General features: G+C 46.9%; 1 protein-coding gene across 3 annotated transcripts in view; it reads right to left on the reverse strand.

The window, feature by feature from the left end:
• Nucleotides 1-11,606, reverse strand: part of NELL1 (neural EGFL like 1) — an 866,104-nt gene extending 854,498 nt beyond the window's left edge. For 2 of the 3 annotated variants that reach the window (XM_082342435.1, XM_082342434.1), the window contains exons 1-2: nucleotides 11,395-11,605; nucleotides 2,944-3,072 (exon numbers count right to left, since the gene is read on the reverse strand). In XM_082342435.1, the coding sequence (XP_082198561.1) occupies nucleotides 2,944-3,072; nucleotides 11,395-11,449 (184 nt within the window). In that variant the 5' untranslated portion in view covers nucleotides 11,450-11,605. Of the gene's footprint in view, nucleotides 1-2,943; nucleotides 3,073-11,394 lie in introns of all 3 variants that reach the window. The other variant, XM_082342433.1, reaches the window with a different exon arrangement.
• Nucleotides 11,607-18,967: the final 7,361 nt, after the last annotated feature.

Here is an 18,967-nt window from a genome sequence, read left to right on the forward strand (position 1 = left end):
CTGATTCCTCCAGCTCTGTTTTTCTTTCTCAAGATTGCTTTGGCTATTCGGGGTCTTTTGTGTTTCCGTAAAAATTGTGAAATTTTTTGTTCTAGTTCTGTGAAAAATGCCAGTGGTAGTTTGATAGGGATTGCATTGAATCTGTAGAATGCTTTGGGTAGTATCATCATTTTCACAATGTTGATTCTTCCAATCCAAGAACATGGTATACCTCTCCACTTACCTCAACATAATAAACAGATTGCCAACAAACACATGAAAGGATGCTCAACATCATTAATCATTAGAGAAATGCAAATCAAAACTACAATGAGATATCATCTCACACCGGTCAGAATGGCCATCATCAAAAAACCTACAAACAATAAATGCTGGAGAGGGTGTGGAGAAAAGGGAACCCTCTTGCACTGTTGGTGGGAATGTAAATTGATACAGCCACTATGGAGAACAGTATGGAGGTTCCTTAAAAAACTAAAAATAGAGCTACCATACGACCCAGCAATCCCACTACTGGGCATATACCCTGAGAAAACCATAATCCAAAAAGAGTCATGTACCACAATGTTCATTGCAGCTCTATTTACAATAGCCAGAACATGGAAGCAACCTAAATGTCCATCGACAGATGAATGGATAAAGAAGATGTGGCACGTATATATAATGGAATATTACTCAGCCATAAAAAGGAATGAAATTGAGTTATTTATAGTGAGGTGGATGGACCTAGAGTCTGTCATACAGAGTGAAGTAAGTCAGAAAGAGAAAAACAAATACCGTATGCTAACACATATATATGGGATCTAAAAAAAAAAAAAAAAATGGTCATGAAGAACCTAGGGGCAAGACGGGAATAAAGACACAGACCTACTAGAAAACGGACTTGAGGACATGGGGAGGTGGAAGGGTAAGCTGGGACAATGTGAGAGAGTGGCATGGACATATATACACTACCAAATGTAAAATAGATAGCTAGTGGGAAGAAGTCGCATAGCACAGGGAGATCAGCTCGGTGCTTTGTGACCAGCTAGAAGGGTGGGATAGGGAGGGTGGGAGGGAGGGAGACGCAAGAGGGAAGAGATATGGGGATATATGTATATGTATAACTGATTCACTATGTTATAAAGCAGAAACTAACACACCATTGTAAAGCAATTATACTCCAATAAAAACGTTAAAAAAAAAAAAAAAAAAAAAAGAATGGGATGGCCTCTCAACAGTAACTGAATAGAACTTGCACAACGCAAAGAGAAAACTAATCTTGTTTGTATTCTCTTAACCATGCCCAGTTTACTTACTTCACCAATTCCTTAGTAAGAGTAAGCGGAAATTAACATATCTGTAGTCTTGTTATATATTATTATATAGTATCTGTAGGTGTGCTGTATATTATTAAGAAGGCTTAAATTCTCTGCACAGGAAATATATATATCTCATCCCATAATGTTGGTTCAGTCATTCTAAAATAATCCTTTTGTTATCTTCACAAAAGGCTGGGTTAAAAGAAGCCTGCCAGGCATTTTCATAGAGGAATATCTAGGCTGCCATATCTGATCAGATCACTCCCCTCCTTCAACTCATCAAAGGCCCCCACTGATCTGAGAGTAAAGTAAAAAACTAACATGGCCTATGGGCAAGGGTAATATTTGCAATAGTTAACAAGTACGTGGCCTCCCACCTATCAAAATAGACACTGGCCATAAAGCATCAGTACACCCAAGCCCGTGGATATAAGCTAAATATCAATTCTGCCTTCAGGGCCCAGTGTGACCTAGCCCCTGCCTACCTCTCCAGCCACTCACCACCTTTCAGCCATGCTAAATGTCTTTCCATTTGTTTCTGCCTTAAGACCTTCCTACATACTATTTTCTCTGCCCAGAATGCTCTGAGCCGCCACCTCTTCCTTCCCCAAGCTTTCTATTCATTTTTCACTCTTCTGCTGACATATCACTTTTTCAGGGTAGCCTTTTCCTGACCACCACCATCTCCCCACTCCCAATAAATCAGATCTCCCTGTACACTCTTATTTGGCAACCTATACACCCCGTTCATGGTAAGAACAGTCATTGGAAGTCAATAATTACTTGTGTAATGACTGTTTCTCTCACTATATTTATTTACTCTTACTAATAATCCTACTATTAGCATGTTGCCTGGTACACAATAGGAGTTCCATAATAATAGCTAATACTTACCAGGGATTTACTATGCTATCAGGCTCTGTTTGATCCACTTTAATGGATTAGCTCCTCTAATCCTTGCAACTGCCCCATTAGGTACTATTATTTCAGATGAAGACACAGGCAGAGTCAGCCTAAGGAATCACCCAAAGTCGCAAAGTCAATAAGTGGTAGGGTTGGAATTTAATCCCAGGCAGTCAGGCTCCAGAGCCCAGGCTTTTAAGAAGCACATTATACTGTCTTTATGAATGCTTGCTGAACAATTTAGTGAATTATAGTCAAGTTTATAGTGGGCAGAACCAAGTAAGCTGTACCCCTAAGAAAATGCAGCCATAAAACATCCTCTTTGTGCATGGTCCACCCATTAAATGAGAGATAAAGATATAGGAACAGGAATGGACGTAGGTATAGGTAAAGATATGAATAACAGTAGAAGAAATATCCTATAAAAATAATGTGGCTGGCCAAAGGCTTTCAAGGACTTTACAAATTCATTCCACTTTAGATCCCCACCAAAATCCCCTGGGAAATATGTCACTGCCAAGCCAAATATTTCATCACCACGCCCCCGACTGCCCCCTCCCACCCCCTCAGAACACTCCCCATATATCTAAACACCCTTGGCATTTCTGAACATTCCTCATGACGATAACACAAGAGAAATAGCAGAGATGATCCTCCGACAAATACACACCAGAGGAACAGTCCCCAGACAGACCCTCCTCCCCAAGTTCTGCCCCCATGCAAAGGAGAAAAATGCCTTTACCTTTAAATAAAAATGCTTTGCTGGTATTGTGCAGTCCAGACACCTGAGTGACTCCAAGGGTGGTGTTCACGAGGTCGAGCTCAGTGATAATATCCATCTGAAGGTGGGGATCCATCCCAAAGCCCACCACTGAAAAGGAACAAAGAGCCATCTTGGCTTAAAATGCTGACTTGCTTGCGGCAACATGGAACAGAAATGACAGAGGCCAGGAGTGACAGGGAATACAAGGAACCCAGTGATGAGTGCTTAGAGATGCTCTTTCCCTGGATGGAAAATGAAGGCAACTCTTTGCTCCATCACCCCCACTGATATTGTGGTTTTGTCGTCCCTTCCCCCTCTCCCATTCCCCATTACAGATTGATAATCCCTTTGCAAAACCCTAGGGGCCAAATATATTTCAGAACTCAGACTGGATCATCTGTTGGAAAGCTAATATGGCCCATATACTACATTTTATGTAACACCCTCAGCAAAGCCTACATCAGCACCCCATAACCAAACACAATACTTGTAGAGCAAAAAGTCTGATATTGTCCTCTAATTGGTATAAATAAAGACTATAAATAGCCTCATATCTGTTCAGGTCAAGTTTTGCCACCAAAGGAGTTCAGCTCAGGGTAGGTTTTGCTGTCAGGTGAGTTATGAAGAAACTGGGTTTCTGAGCTTTTTTAGATTCAGGAACTGTGGATACAGAATTGTGGCCCTGATCTACCTGCTTCAGAGACTGATACAGTAGTGAAATCTGACACCACCGTCACCAGGAAACACCTCCACAGAGCACTATTAATGAGGCACCAACACCTGCGATAAAGAGGAAGAAAATGAGAGGGATCCTGTTCCTGATGGATAAGGGTGGCAGAGGGACTGGCCAGGAAAGAGAATCCCCAGAACAATGGATGTAGATTTCAAGGGGATTTGTGAAAAGTTAGACACCCTGACAACTCTTGTTGGAGAACCTTAGCACAGAGAAACAGGGCCCTGAGCCCCCACTGCCTCATCTGAAAAAGGCAAATCCTTAAGCCTGTCTCTCATCTACAGGGTGTTCTGCAGAATGATTCGCTCATGACTGCAAAGTGGCTTCCAATTATATATATTAATAAGGCTGGCGATCACTCCAAGGGACTATGTTTAAGCTATTCCTAAAGGCTGTGCCTATCTACACTTAGCACCTCAGTAGTGCAATTCTGATTGCACAGTTGGAAATGTTTTAATCAGCAACAACTGTCAACGTTTGTCTGGTGGTAATGCAGTCGCTGAGGCAAGATTTGGAGAGCTTACATCCAATTTGTTCCAGAAAGACCGAGTGCATTTCATCAGGGCATCACACGCTGTGACAATCTCATCTGTCCTCCTGCCCTCACCCCTTTCCCCACAGATCTGGAGAAGGAAATGTACCCTCTCCTCACTCTTTTCCTGTTAGGAAACAGGGGCTGCTGCAGCAATCGAGGCTTCTGTCAACAGAAGGTGGCTCTGGGAAGGGTCTTTGGAGCCGAAGGTGGACAAAGGGTTAAATTAAAGGCACAGTGCATAGAGCTGCCTTCTCAATTTTTGTCAGGCTTCCCCTTGTCCTCTGAAATGCAGCCAGATGTGAGACCAGTTTACCCAAAGACCACTCATTCATTCAGTCATTTTTCAAGAGATATGACTGAGTGCTTTCTATGTAACACACACACTGCATTGCGAGGCACTGGAGATGGCCTCCCTGGGCATGCATTCCTAGGGCAGCGGGTGAGGAGAGGGCAAAAAATAAACAAATACATAAATAAGATAATTTGAGATGGCAATAAATGCCACGAAGAAAATAAAACAGAGTTAGGAAACAGAAAGCAGCTTGGGTGGAGGCTTAAAAAGGGTGGTAGAGGAAGGTTTCTCTGAGCAGACACCTGATGACTATGGCGGCCGGCGATGGTGCAGTTATTCCGGAAGGGGAGATCTGGAGGGGAAAGCTTTCCAGGTTTAGAGAACAGAAAATGCAAATGCAAACCAGGAACAAACTTAGCGTGGAGAGGAAACAGTGAAAAGGCTAGTGTGGCCAGAGCACAGTGAGTCCGGGGGAGAGCGGTAGAAAATGAGGCCCCAGGGTAGGCCCTGCCTTGTGAGCCGCAACAAGGAGAGGGATAGTATTCTAATTGCAATGGAGTATCACTGGAGGGCTTTAAGGTATGTGTCTAAGGGGAGGAAGAGTGGGATGTGCTCTGATTTACCTTATGATCTCACTTAAGGTTCCATCCTACCTGCTTGACACAGACTCCATTCACAAAGACTGATGACTGACCGAGTACCTACTCTGTGCAAAGAAGTACTGTGCTAACGGGCATCTATCAGCCCAAGTCACAGCACCATGAGCCTCTTGTTGAGACTGGCAATGTTTTTCTCCAAGTGAGCTCAGAGACCAGCAGTTCTATGATCACCTTGAAAAGGCAGGAAAGGAACTCATATTTCAGTTTGATCTACAGTGCTCTACACCTATATGGCAGAAATTAATTTAAGAGTGATCTCAGAGGACCTCCACACCAGTCTATCTCTGGCCAGGAATTTGGAACATGGTTTGGGAAATGTGCCCTTAGCTGGACACAAGAGGAAGGAAGCATCCCTGTAGGCTCAGTGTCTTGCACAAGGCTTCATATATGTCAGGCCCTGAATTTAGGACCTGATTAATTAATTGATGAGTGGACATATGATCGTTGCTTTGGGTGCAGTGATCTCAGGGCAATATGCATATCTGGGGAATACCACGAGAGGACAGGACGGCATTCGAGCCCAGGAAACTTTCTAAAAGGAATATGGTTGACTGAATTATTGGCTTCAAATCTTTACCCCTGGATTTCCCTGGTGGCGCAGTGGTTAAGAATCCACCTGCCAATGCAGGGGGCACGGGTTCCATCCCTGGTCCAGGAAGATCCCACATGCTGCAGAGCGCATGCGCCACAACCCATGCGCCACAACCCCTGAGCCTGCGCTCTAGAGCCCGCGAGTCACAACTACTGAGCCGGTGTGCCACAACTACTGAAGCCCGTGCACCGAAAGCCCGTGCTCTGCACCAACAGAAGCCACCGCAAAACGCATGCCTCAAGAGTAGCCCCCACTCAGGGCAACTAGAGAAAGACTGCTCGCAGCAACAAAGATCCAGTGCAGCCAAAAATAAATTTAAAAAAAAGAAATCTTTGCCTCTCCCATGGCCACAGCCTTTGCTATGTGGCTTTGCATGTCCTTCCACTAGAGTGGGAGTAAACCTCCCATCCCTTGACTTTGAGCCCAGCCATGTAACTAGCTTGGGTCATTAGGATGTTAGCAATGTCACACAAGCAGAGGCTTGGATGTGCCTGTGTGGTGGGGCCTGTTCTCTTGTACCTCTGCATCACAGTGAGAAAAACATGGCCCTACTGGGCCACTGCTCCAAGGAGTCTAAGACACACGGAGCAGACACCCTACCTGGGTTTGGAACAACGCCCAGCCAAACCTGGCCCCAGTGAGCCAATACCAAACCAACCGACAGACGCATGAACCAAAAGAAATGTTGCTTTGAGTCTAGGGTGGCTTGTTATGCAATATTATTGTGGCAGTAATTGACCAATGCAGAGACTAAAGACCCACTATAATGGTTATCCTTAAGATGTTTGAATCTCCCAAACTTGGAGCCCTGCAACCGGACAAGCCTAAAAGGCACCCACACAGATTCTGTAGAGCTGGCAGAACACCCCAGTGGTGCCCTTGGATTCCCATCTCCATGTGAGAACACCTCAATCTGGAAAGTGTTGTGGAAACAACACTAAACTAAGAGCCACTTTCAGTCCTGTCTCTTCTCCCTACTAACTTTGTGCCCTTGGAAAAATCACTTCACTTCTCCGAGCCTCATTTCCCTTAACTGTAAAATGGGGATAATACCCGCCTCCCAGCCTCGTGAGGTTTCAGTGATAACTGCATGAACACTCCTAGCACATATCTGGTGCCCAGCTGCGGTCTGCTGCATCTGTCTTTCATAGGACCAGCTCTCCAGACCATTCCAACTCCCTGGTCCTCAACTCCACTGGAATCATACGAAAGATACAGGTGGCTCCCATTTTCCCAACCCCTCCACATGCCCAGATGACCTAGAAGGGCTTCTCACTCTGGCCGTGCTTTGTTTATTTTTTTTTTCTTTAATTTATTTTTTGGCTGCGTTGGGTCTTCGTTTCTGCTCGCGGGCTTTCTCTAGTTGCGGCGAGCGGGGGCTACTCTTCATTGCGGTGCGCGGGCTTCTCATTGCAGTGGCTTCTCTTGTTGCGGAACATGGGCTCTAGGCACATGGGCTTCAGTAGTTGTGGCGCACAGGCTTAGTTTCTCCGCAGCATGTGGGATCTTCCTGGACCAGGGATCAAACCCATGTCCCCTGCATCGGCAGGTGGATTCTTAACGACTGCGCCACCAGGGAAGTCCCTGGCTGTGCTTTGTGAAATCTATATATTAAATCTATATTAACCCCTCCCCCTATATCCTACAAGCAAAGGGGCTTCCCTGGCTTTAAGATAACTGTATTGCTCTTGTCATGAAAACATACCATTAAAACAGAACAAGAGAAATCAATTAGGCTTCCAGAAACAGTACTGTATTGTTTTCTCTAAGTGGTCCCCTTCAAGATGAAAACACCTGGTGCCAATAGCAGGATGAGTAAAAGATAGCACTTTGCTCACTGCCTAAAAAAAATCAGAAAATCTATTAATAAGGCAGCATTTGCATGGCTTCACCTGAAACTTATACAGTATGAAAGTGTTGGTTCCGTAAAAATATTTTTTTTATTTTAATATTTCTGCTTCTTATCCAAGCATGTAGCTCTTGCCCTTTCCAAGGAAACTCTATTGAAGTTTTCTACTTTGGCCATAACTGCTCTCACATGGCTGAAGCTGGGTATTGGAATTAAGCCGGATAAAAAGCTTCTGGGGAAAAAAAAATATTTTTTAAAACCTGGAAGGCAGCATGTCAGTGTCGCAGAGGCACTTGAGGCCTGGCTCTGAGATTCAGAATCTCCACCCTAATCTCCCAGGACACCTGCTGCTGGCCACTCCTCAGTCTAGCCCAGAGAGTGTTGAGGCCCAAAGCCCATTCAGTCCACCTTCAGGGTCCCAGGCCTAAGCTCCCGAGCAAATCCTCCTGCATCTGGCTCACTTCAAATCTAATCCAGCTCACTGTGCGTGATGGCAGCTGTTTTCCCCTGGTCCATACAGGGGAATACGATGCTGGAGAGATGCTCCAAGACCTCATTTACCAGCAGGATTTCACAGCCATTTGATCGGATTTGGGCCTCTGGACTCCTACAAAGTTTCTTACTACCCCAAAAGCAACATCCTTAAAGAATATGCTCTATGCCTGTTCCAAATCAGTCAATATTTCACATGATCACTGGAGGCTGGGGGCTTTTGTTCACAGCTCTATTATTCAATTCATAGTTAATGAACTGCCTGGGAGGTGCTTCTAAAAGAAAAGCTCTCCTTTCCAGCAGGTGGCAGCAAAAGGCATTCACTCAGCCCCAGGGGCTCCCTCTAACCACTGCCCTGGTGACCAAACCACACTTGAAAGCCATGGGGGAGTAATCACTGAGTTTTACATTATTCACACTTCCAGGTTACTGGAGAAAACTCATGGACATATTAGTATTATTACTGCTGTTATTGTAGCCTTCTAAATTTTCATTATTAGTGATGTACCTGGAAATCTCAAGATTTTTTTTCACCCAGAAATAACCAGAACTGGAGAACAGGACCTATTCGTGACCCCACTTTACTCTTTAAAACAAATTCTCTGAACAATGAGTAATTTAAGCAGCTTCCTGTGACACCTATCATTAGATCTTTTCATATGTAACTGCTACTGCACCGCAGTGCTGCTTTAATTAAAATGTGCCTGATACCATCTATTCATTTCCATTAAAAGGCAGTGATATCTGAGCAGCTCACTCAGTGAATTTCGTGTTTATTTCATCTTGGACTGTTAACAGCCCAGACAACAATTGTCCCACTTGACAAACTTTCCGAGTGGCTGTTTGGATCCTGATAAACTAACTGAGAGCCAGGCTTAGCTACCTCAGAGGATGGATGTGTGATACTGGTATGATGGTTCCTGGGCAAAATCAAAGAAAAAAATTGCTCATCAGACGGCCTCAAGCTGCAAGAAATTGTAAGTGAAAGAAGTGAGATATAATTCCCCCCTGTCTTTCTCATTCTTCTGATAATTTTTGTAGAAGAAATATGTAGCCTCTGGTGTTCAAAGAGTACCAAGTGGCATGGAAAACTCAAGCTCCCTAAGCAACTGCCACAACCAATGGGCAGATCCTTCCACGCTTCCTTGACTTTGGACAAGCTGTGCCTTCTGCCTGGAATGCTTTCCCTACTCTGTGCACCTGGAAAACTCCCTACAAAGCCTTCCAGACACAACTTTCAAACGTCACCTCCTGATTAAAGCCTTCCCTGACTACCGACCACCCCGCCCCAGAATTCACTCCTACCGCTCCTCCTGTTTCCTCAATACAAACTCCTGTATTCCCACCACTTTTCCCCCCACCCCCATCAAGCTGTACAATAAAAATGCTCTTCAGTTTCTATCTAGATTCTCAGCTAAGCTGTAAGTTTCTGGAAGTCAAGCAAGCCGGTTCCTCTTTGTATAAGCAATCCTGGCACCCAGCAAGACACTCAACTCTTCGCTGAATGAATGGATACAGGAGTAAATCTTCCCTACAAGAGCATGTTTACAAGTTTTAAAGGGGCTTGATGTGGGGAAGGGGAAAAGACAGTGTCGTTAAAGATCTCCAAAAGCAAAGCGCCCTGGAGACACAGTCCACTTCTGGGGGAAGCACTTTTTGCCTACTTTTCAAGAGTAATGAGAACAAAGGACGTAAGTATGTTTGGTAGTGATGTGCACTTGAGACGTGAAATGCCCGATGCGCTGCCCTCTCCCCCACCTAGTTTCTCTCTCTTTGGTTCCTCTGTAAGATGCCCACCAGCACCAAATTCTCTGCACGTAGGGCTCGCCTGCCCTGATCTTCCAGGGGCGCGTTTTTTCCAGTGTGTTCTCGGTTTTAAAAGACCAACCCATCTAGATGGGCCGGAACTCAAGAAGCACCTATTCTAGGCTGGACCGAGTCTTGGCTTCTCGGCAGCCTGGGGAGCTCGGATGGAGATAGGAAAGGGATGGGGATTCCTTTTGTCCGCGGAGAAGTCCACACCCGCCGCTCTGTCATTAAGCAAAGGAAAAGCTGCTTCCCGCTCAGTCCTGGGGAAAATGGAAAGGGCCAGCGGAGGGAACTTTTGAGCGGACCAAGGCCGGGCATCCCTCCCCAGCCCTCTACAGATAAACTCTGCATGGGAAGGAGGCTATGCCTCTAGAGAAGGGAAATGAGAGTGATACAAGAGAAAAGCAGAGGGAATGACTACACACCGACTCTGGGGTGCAAAGTCGGCCGCGCGTGGCGAGGATGGCTAGCGTAGGGATGAAACCTCGCGACGCCCCACCCCACCCCGCGGGGGAGGGTCCTATTTTTGCCAATTTCCTCCTCCACCCCACCCCACCCCCACCTTCCCAAATCTACTACTAGTCTCCCGGAGTAGGCGGCTGAGAGAGGGTCTCCAAACCCCAGGGGACATGGGGGCTGGGGGCGAGTAGACGCTGAAGGAAGGAGGCGCGCTTAGAGTCCTCACAACTGCGTCTCTGGAGGCAGAAAGAAGTGGGGACTTCAGAAAATTACGCCAATTATCCTTGCCTCCCCTTCACAACCCCCAACGTGCAGTTATAGCACGGGAAAACTAGTGCGGAGCTGGAGAGAATCTCCCCGGGATTGCTCCCACGGTTGCAATTCCCCCCAGTTTGTCCTACCCGCTGGGTGGGGGGGGGGGGGGAGATAGGGGTGGCAAGAGAGACTACTCCTGGAGTTCCCCTGGGGAAGAGTCAGGAGGGAACGAGGAAAGAGATCGCGGAATCCCAGGAACGCCCGCAGCCCTCACCCCGCGCCGCGCCCTCCCGGCCCTCGCAGCGCCCGCCGGCCGGAAGCGCTCCCTCTGCGGGTGCGCCTCCCGCCGCTGCCCCTTCCCCGCCCGGCGGGGCGCAGGGAGAGCGGTTTCCACGGCGCCTGTCAAGTTCACGGGTGTGGGGCTCGCGGGCCCGCCCTACTGTGGGTTTCCACCCGGAAGCCGGTGACTAGCAGCAGGAGGGCGCGCCCGAATGGCCGCGCCCCTCACTCCTGCGTCCGCCAGGCCGTGTCCTCCGGGAAGGGGGCACTCCTCGAGGGCATCTTCCAGCCTGTGAGTCCCACTTTTCACCCTTTCACCTGGACCGGGGCAGAGAGATTCGAGGGACCCATCCACGCCCTTCCCCGGACCAGCGCGGAGCTCAGCTCCAGCTCTCCTCACGCCTAGGTGGGCGCCGGGCACAGCGGCGCGGCTCCCCCTATCCCTGGATCCCTCCGACAGCCCCAGCCGTGCTTACCTGTCCTGGCGGTGCACACACAAAACCACACAATTAAGATCACATCCTTCGGCATCGCTCCCAAGGGTCCCCGCCGAACCGGGCGCGCGGAAGCCAGGAGGAAACAAATGCGCCTCGATCCCGAGGCGCGCCGGGCTCGCAGCCGCCAAACTTGCTAGCGGGCGGCGGGGGAGGTGTCTCCGCAGCGCCGGGTGCTGCGCTCGGGGATCGCGCCCAGGAAGGCGGCCCCGGCCGCCCCGCCCCCTGCCCGTCCCCCACAGCGGGCGGCGGCCCCCTGCTCCGGTCGCGGCCCCCGCTGCGGCTGCGCTTTCCTCGGAGCTGGAGCGGGAGCGCGGGGCTCGGCCACTCCAGCAGGTTGCGCTCGGCGCTGGGAGCGGCTTCCCCTCCGCTGCGAAGCCCCGGGCGGCCGGCGCAGCAGCCGCTACCACTCGGAGCACCGGAGCTGGAGTCCCAGGACCCGCGGGCAAAAGGGAGGAGCTGGAGGCGGAAGCACCCCTTCGGCTTCACACTCTCCAGCCCAGACGAGCCGGCCTCGCCACCGCCGCTGTCTCTGCCTCGGTGCCGCGCTGGAGACTGCAGAAGTTGCCCCAGTTCATCTTGGTCGAGACTAAGAACCGCGGAGCCCCCGCGGGTGGGTTTTCTTCACGGGGGAATCCCGACCCAGGTGGCGCCAAAGAGCGCGCCCAGCCCCTCCCCGGAAAACAATTACTCGGGATTTGCTTAGGCAACTGGTTGGCGAGGGGCGAGTAGGGCCCTGAGGGGAATGATGGCCGAGTCGCGGCTCGCCACCTGCACCTTCTGTCCCCTCTCCCCGTGGGTCCCTCTGCCTGGTACACGCTTTGGAGGTTCAGGGAAAGGGCGCTGAGGCAGGGGGCCCAGAAAAAGGGTTGCTGAGCCCGAGCGAGCCACGGTGGGGTTTGGGGGGGTCTACTTGCAAGCCTTCCGGTTCCGCAGGTCAGATGCTGCCACTTAGGGGAAATTCCTAACCTTTTTTTTTTTTTTCCTTGAGTGACTTTCTTGATGGTTTTGTCAAAAGCCATCATAGTCACTTTTAGGTCTTTCCCGCAGTCCCTCTGGGACCCTCCCGAACACCATTCCCGGGAGAGAAAAGCTGGGCTTTGTTTTAGAAGTGTGGGAAAGAAGACAAGTCCTCCTCCTTCTATGTGACCCCCTTCTGGAACCGAGCCTTCCCTAGAAATAGCTCTCAGGTTTGTCGCACTTCCATCCAGGAATGTTATTTATAACTAGGATGCAGAGTGTGAAATCAGACATGACAGAACCTTTGATTTGTACCAAATGAGCCCCACGTGATTTAAAACTCCTCAGCTTGCTCGCACTGGTCCCCTCTCCGAGTCCACCCCACACCTCTGACACTGGCAACAGGGATCCCAGAGAAGGAAAGGGAAACTTCTCTGAACACAACCCTCCCTCATTTCCCAGGAAACAATTCCAACGTTCCAGAATCCTCTTCACTAGTAAGGATCTGCTCTTCTCACCTCTCGGGCCCCCTCTCACTCCCGGTACTCCTAACCCCTACATCTCTATGATCCCAGGATCCGCCACTGAAGGTCACCAAACTAGCAACACAGTTTATTAAGAGAAGGTTTTATCTGCATACTCTTCTGATCTCTGTCCTATTTTTCTGGATATTTCTGTATGCAAGCCACTGTCCCACTCGGCCCTTTGCATTGTGGTCCCTTAGCAGATGAAAAAGTAAATGAACAAGAGATAAATTCCAGCTCCTAACAGCTGAGGTAGAAAAAGGGAAGCCAACAAAGAAGTGTACTGCCACTCCAAAGTTGAGTTGAAAGATTAAGAGGTAAACTGATGTCAAGGCTGAACTGATTCTCCATGTCTTCTGGGATTCAACTCCAGCCCAGAGGGGATCTGTCTGCCTTGACTCTCTCTGTGTGTTTTCATTACAGAGTCAGGACTTTTTCCTTCTACTTGGAGCATGTTACATTTAAAGCTAACATTAAAATCACACATCTTTCAGAAAATTGGATTCCCCAAGTTTAGTTGGGCCTAATGAGCGAGAACCCCCCTACACCATGTTGTGTTGTGAGACCCATGGCCCCTGTCTCTCCACGGATTTTAAATACACCTCAGCAGGAGCAGCCCTTCGTGGCTTTGAACTGTTGTTTTAAAGGCCCTTTTATCGATCTCAGAAATCCTAGAAGTCACAGTGACCCCAACAAAGGGAAAAGGTAGTCTGAGTCAGACCTTTAGAGCTTTCTCTCTCTTAAAGCTTCTGTGTAATTAGTTGGTCCTGTGGGATGGAGCTTTTAGCATGTTCCATTAAAAAATAAAGCAAGGCATATGTTCTGTCAAAGCTTTGCAGCATCACATCCATTAGCAGTAACAAGTGTTAATCTTAACAAGGTCATAAATCTTCCTAGATAACTAAGTACTTCAATCTCCTCCTATAAATGCATTTCTTGAGTAGGGATTTGGAGTGTGTAGCCTAAGGTAACCTTTACAGAATTCGTCTATCAAATTTCTGTGGTGTCAATTAAGGGACCACGTGGCTGTGATGTTGGCATATTGCAATGGGATCCATGCTCAGTGAAAGCAGTGATGAGGCTTGGTTTACCCAATACCATATCCCGAGTCCACCCTGCCCTTCTGAATGGCCTCCCTCCATGGTCTCTCCAGGAACCAGAGGCTTCCTTTGATCATCCCTCTGCCTCTCCTTCCTGACCCCTAAATATTGGGGAGACTCAGGGCTCAGTCCCCAGTCCTCGTCTCTTCCAGCCACACTTACTCCTGTGTTGTCATCCAGCCTCCTGGCTTTAACTACTGTCTACACACGGATAATTCTCACATGTGTATCTCCAGTCCCCACCTCTCCTTTGAACCCCAGGCTTACATACCCAACTACCTATCAGGTGCCTTAATTGTAATATGGCCACATCATCAAAATTAAAAATATTTGTGCTTCAAAGGACATCATGACAGGTGAAAAGAACCCACAGAATGGGAAACAAATTTTCAAGTCCTATATCTGATTGAAACTTGTATTTACTAAAAATTATTATAACTCAATAGTAAAAGACAAATAACCCAATTTTGAAATGGGCAAAGGATCTGAATAGACATTTCTCCAAAGAAGATATACAATCAGCCAGTAAACACATGAAAAGATGCTCAGCATCATTAGCCAGCTGGGAAATGCAGATCAAAACCACAATGAGATATCACTTCACACCCACTAGGATGGCTAAAATCACAAAGCCAGATAATAAATGTTGACAAGGAAGTGGAGAAATTAGAACCTTCATATACTGCTGGTCGGCAAGAATGTAAAATTGTTCTTCGAACAGTTAAACATAAAGTTACCATGTGATCCAGCAATTCTACCCCTGGGTACATACACAAGGACTGAAAACATATGGCCACACACTAAGTTGTACACAAATGTTCACAACAGCATTATTCATAATAGCCAAAAAGTAGAAACAGCCCAAATGCCCATCAACTGATGAGTCGATAAGTAAAATGCAGTATATTTATATAACGGAATATTATTCAGCAATAAAGAGAAATGAAGTACTGATACATGCTACAATAGGGATGAATCTTGAAAATATTATGCTAAGTGAAAGAAGCCAGTCACAAAGAACCACATGTCATATTATTCCATTTATATAAAATGTCCAGAATAGGCAAATCTATAGAGACAGTAAGTAGATTCTTGGTTGCCTAAGGCAGGGGGAAGGGGAAGGAAGGATTAGCAGGTGCCAGCTAAGGAATGCAGGGTTTATTTGGGGGGTAATGAAAATGTCCTAAAATTGATTGTGGTGATGGACGCAAAACTCTCACAGATATTCACAATAATCTAAAAGCCATTGACCTGTACACTTCAAATGGGTGAGTTGTATAATATGTGAATTGTATATCAATAAACCTGTTTTTAAAAAACTTCGTTAATGATCATGAAAAAAATTGTAGTATGGCCAAATGAGGACTTTTGATTCCCCCCGCCCCCCAAACTCCCTTCCTGCTGCCTTCTAAGGAGATGGCACCAGCCTTCATCAGGTGTTCCAACCAAATGATGCGGGGTCATCCTTGACTTGCTTTCCCTTAGACCTAAAGAAAAATCCCAAATCAACTACTTCTCACCACCCTTCACTACTCCCACCTTCCTCCAATCCATGACTACCCCTTCCCTCGGCTACTGCCCTAGACTCTCAATCATTCTCTCAGCCTCCACTCTTGCCCCTGACAATTCAGCCATCCCCCAGCAGGCATAGTCTGCCTTTTAAAACATCTATCAGATCACGTTCCCTTGCTCAAAAATCCCCTGCATTTTTCCATCATATCTTGAAGAAATCCAAACATGTTACAAGGTCTCTGCCCACCTTCCCAGCTCTCTCTCCCTCTCCCCTTCATTCACTCCAGAATCTTGCTATTCCTCAGACATTCCAAGTTCACACCCTCCTCGTGGTCTTTGTATGTGCTGCTTCCTCTGCCTGGAACATTCTTTCCATAAATCTTTGTGTGGTTCACTTTTTACCTGACTTAAATCTCTGCTCAGATGTCAACTCCTCGGGGAGACCTGCCTAAAGAAGCTTCTCACTTCACGCCCATGGCTCTCTGTCTCCTAACCCTGCTTTATTTTTTTTATAGTGCTTATTACTATCTGAAATATCAATTGATTTGTTGACATTTATTCTGTCTCCCCCCAGAGAATGCCACAAGTGTAGGATTTTTGTCTTCCTTGTTCACCACCATATCTCTCTACCTAGAACAGTGCCTGGCACATTTTAGCTCAATAAACGTTTGTTGAATGAATCAACAGATGTTCTCCCAGGAAGCAGCATAGAGAACTGATATTTCTCATTGACCATCACCAAGGCAACAGTAAGACTGCCACGTCCCACTGGCCCTCAGAGCTGCTCCACTGCTGACTCTATGTAGGGCAGTGGATTCCACAGAGGAAAAATGAGGAAGACTCCTTCTTAGTATCCAAGGCTGAGAAACTCTCCATCTCATATACTGCCCTCCAGTCCCCATCCATAAGTCACTCTCCTTTGTCCAAACAGCCTTCCAACTACCTTCATATTTATGGGTGCACACACATTTCCTTGTAAAACTGGAGGGGATAGAGGATAGTGCTGTTATGGATAGGATTGTGTCCCCCAAAAAAGATATGTTGAAGTCCTAATTCCCAGTGCCTATGAATGTGACCTTATTTGGAAATTGAGTCTTTACAGATGTCATCAGGTGAAGATGAGGTCATTAGAGGGCCCTAATTCAATGTGACTGGTGTCCTTATAGGAAGAGGAAAATGCCATGTGAAGACAGAGACATAACAGATGTCAGCATGTGACAGGCAGACACTGAAGGGCTGTGAGCCAGAGAGCACCTGGGGCCACCAGAAGCTGGAAGAGGCAGGGAAGGATCCTCCCCCTAGAGGCTTTGGAGAGAGCATGGACCTGCTAACACCTTGATTTCAGACTTCTAACCTCCAGAACCGTGAGAGACTAAATGTCTGTTGTTCTTAAGCCTTCCGGTTTACAGTGCTTTGTAGCAGCCTTAGGAAACTAACACAAGTGCCAATTTGCTGGCAGAGCCCAGGGAAGTGCAAAAACTCCCAAGTTTCCTTCACAAACCCAGCAAGCCCCAAACTCTCTAGAACTATGCATGCCTAGACCTGGGTGGGTATTTTCATTTCCTGGAATGCACGTGCAATCGTAAAGAGGGGTAGAATGAATATATTCACGCACATACCTCTGTTTCAATATGAATATAAGAATTCTACACACACAAAAAAATGTATTCTCTACTCCAATTACTACAATCAATTTCAATGATGTCCAGATTAGAGGACCCATATTTTGTGAAGATAACTATTGTCCTTCTGTCTTGCAGCTTCAAACACATTTTAGAACAAAGCTAGGTGTAAGTCTGTAGGAAGAGGTAGAAAAATCTGTACATAGACATATAGATAAAGGCATCTCATAATTCTTTTGGATGAAACTCTCCTAATCCATAAAATCAATAATCTGAGTTTTGAGTTTCTGAGGATAAGAACCAAGGTGTACATAGTATCCATGTTTTAAGTGTTACATAAGTACATGTTGTCCATTCCTATAACCAGGGGAGAGCAGAAACCCTATCCTCTAACAGGCCCTAGAAGCAGACCTTGCCCCAACACTAACCAGAATGATAATGGCTCCATTTATTAAGTGTAACTAGGTGTGGGTTACTGAGCCAAGTGCCTTCTATGGATTTATTCCTCAAAGCAACGCAATTAAGTAGGTGGGATTATTATACCCATTTTACAGATATGGAAACTGAGCCATTTGTCAAACATGTGCCTGAGCAAAGCTTCAAACCCAGACAGTAGGACTGCAGAATCTGTGCACTTAACAGTTGAGCTATACTGCTTCTCCTGGGCTAAAGCCTGTGGATTCAGTCTCCTTGTTGAGGTCTTGTGGGAGACTAATAATACATAGCAGCCCTATTTCCTGCATGAGCTCTGACCAACTGAGAAATAAAAGAGTTAGCAGGAGGCCAAACATGGCCTTTATGAATACAGAGACAGTGCTGGGAGAGCACAGCCGCGTGTGAAAGCCAGAATGGACTGGCCATCTGCCCTCCCTCCAGGCTGGACCTGGGCACAGCCGTCTGCTCCCACTGACCAGGGTGGAGCGATAAAGTGAAAGAGAGCTCATTGAGAAATGAGGACCAATGGCCATCCGCCTCCTCTATTAAAGTGGAGAGAGTAGGGAGTATAGTAAAGGGCCAGGAGGGTCTAAGGAAAATCCCTCACGTGTAAACCAAAAGGTTGGGGAAGAAATGATCCTCTTGATCAACTCTCAAACTTTCCTCCATAAAGGCTCCTTCTATTGTCCCGTGGCCCTGGGCTGCCCACAAAGTGCTCACCCAGCCTTCTTTTCCAGGGCTGAAGATGATCCTTCATTCCTGGTAGAAGGCCCATGTGCTCCACAGTGTTACTATAACTCTGCAAGAAAATTAGGAGGAAGGCATCCTTTTGTACTTACACTGAATTAGGGAAGATGGAGCGTCCCTCGCTAAAGTACCACATCAATGAGCCGGCCTGTTGACCCAGAGCAATGAATATCTACTGGAGGAAATTCAGTCCGTGGGATGGTAGAGTGGGAGAGGTATTTTTGAACAGGGATAGCCTGCTCTAGTTACTTTAGGCAACAACCTATCACATCAGTCCTTGAGACTGGCTCTGCCCATCTACAATACATAAAACAGAAATGGTCATTTCCAACGCTTTTAAGACTACTTTCCAGAGTCACAGGCCATGAAAATTCTCCTCGCCAACAAAGTAACGTTAAACTCTCCCACATCTCCCAGTGGTTCCCTGGGTGTCCTTCTAGTCATCCCAGTTCATTTTATTACCTATATCAGTAAGGGTTCTATCTGCCTTCATATAACAGGAAAAACTCCCAAGTAATAACTTACATAAGAGATGTTTAAGACTCTCTCAGGCAAAGAAAATATTCTAGAGTTGAGTGAACCAGGTTTAATTTAGTGGCTCTATGAAGTCCACAGGGAGCCAGGCTCTTCCCAGATCTCCGCTCCATCATTCCTA

This window comes from Balaenoptera borealis (assembly GCF_965194805.1).
Source record: "Balaenoptera borealis genome assembly, chromosome: 11".
Lineage (NCBI taxonomy): Eukaryota > Metazoa > Chordata > Mammalia > Artiodactyla > Balaenopteridae > Balaenoptera > Balaenoptera borealis.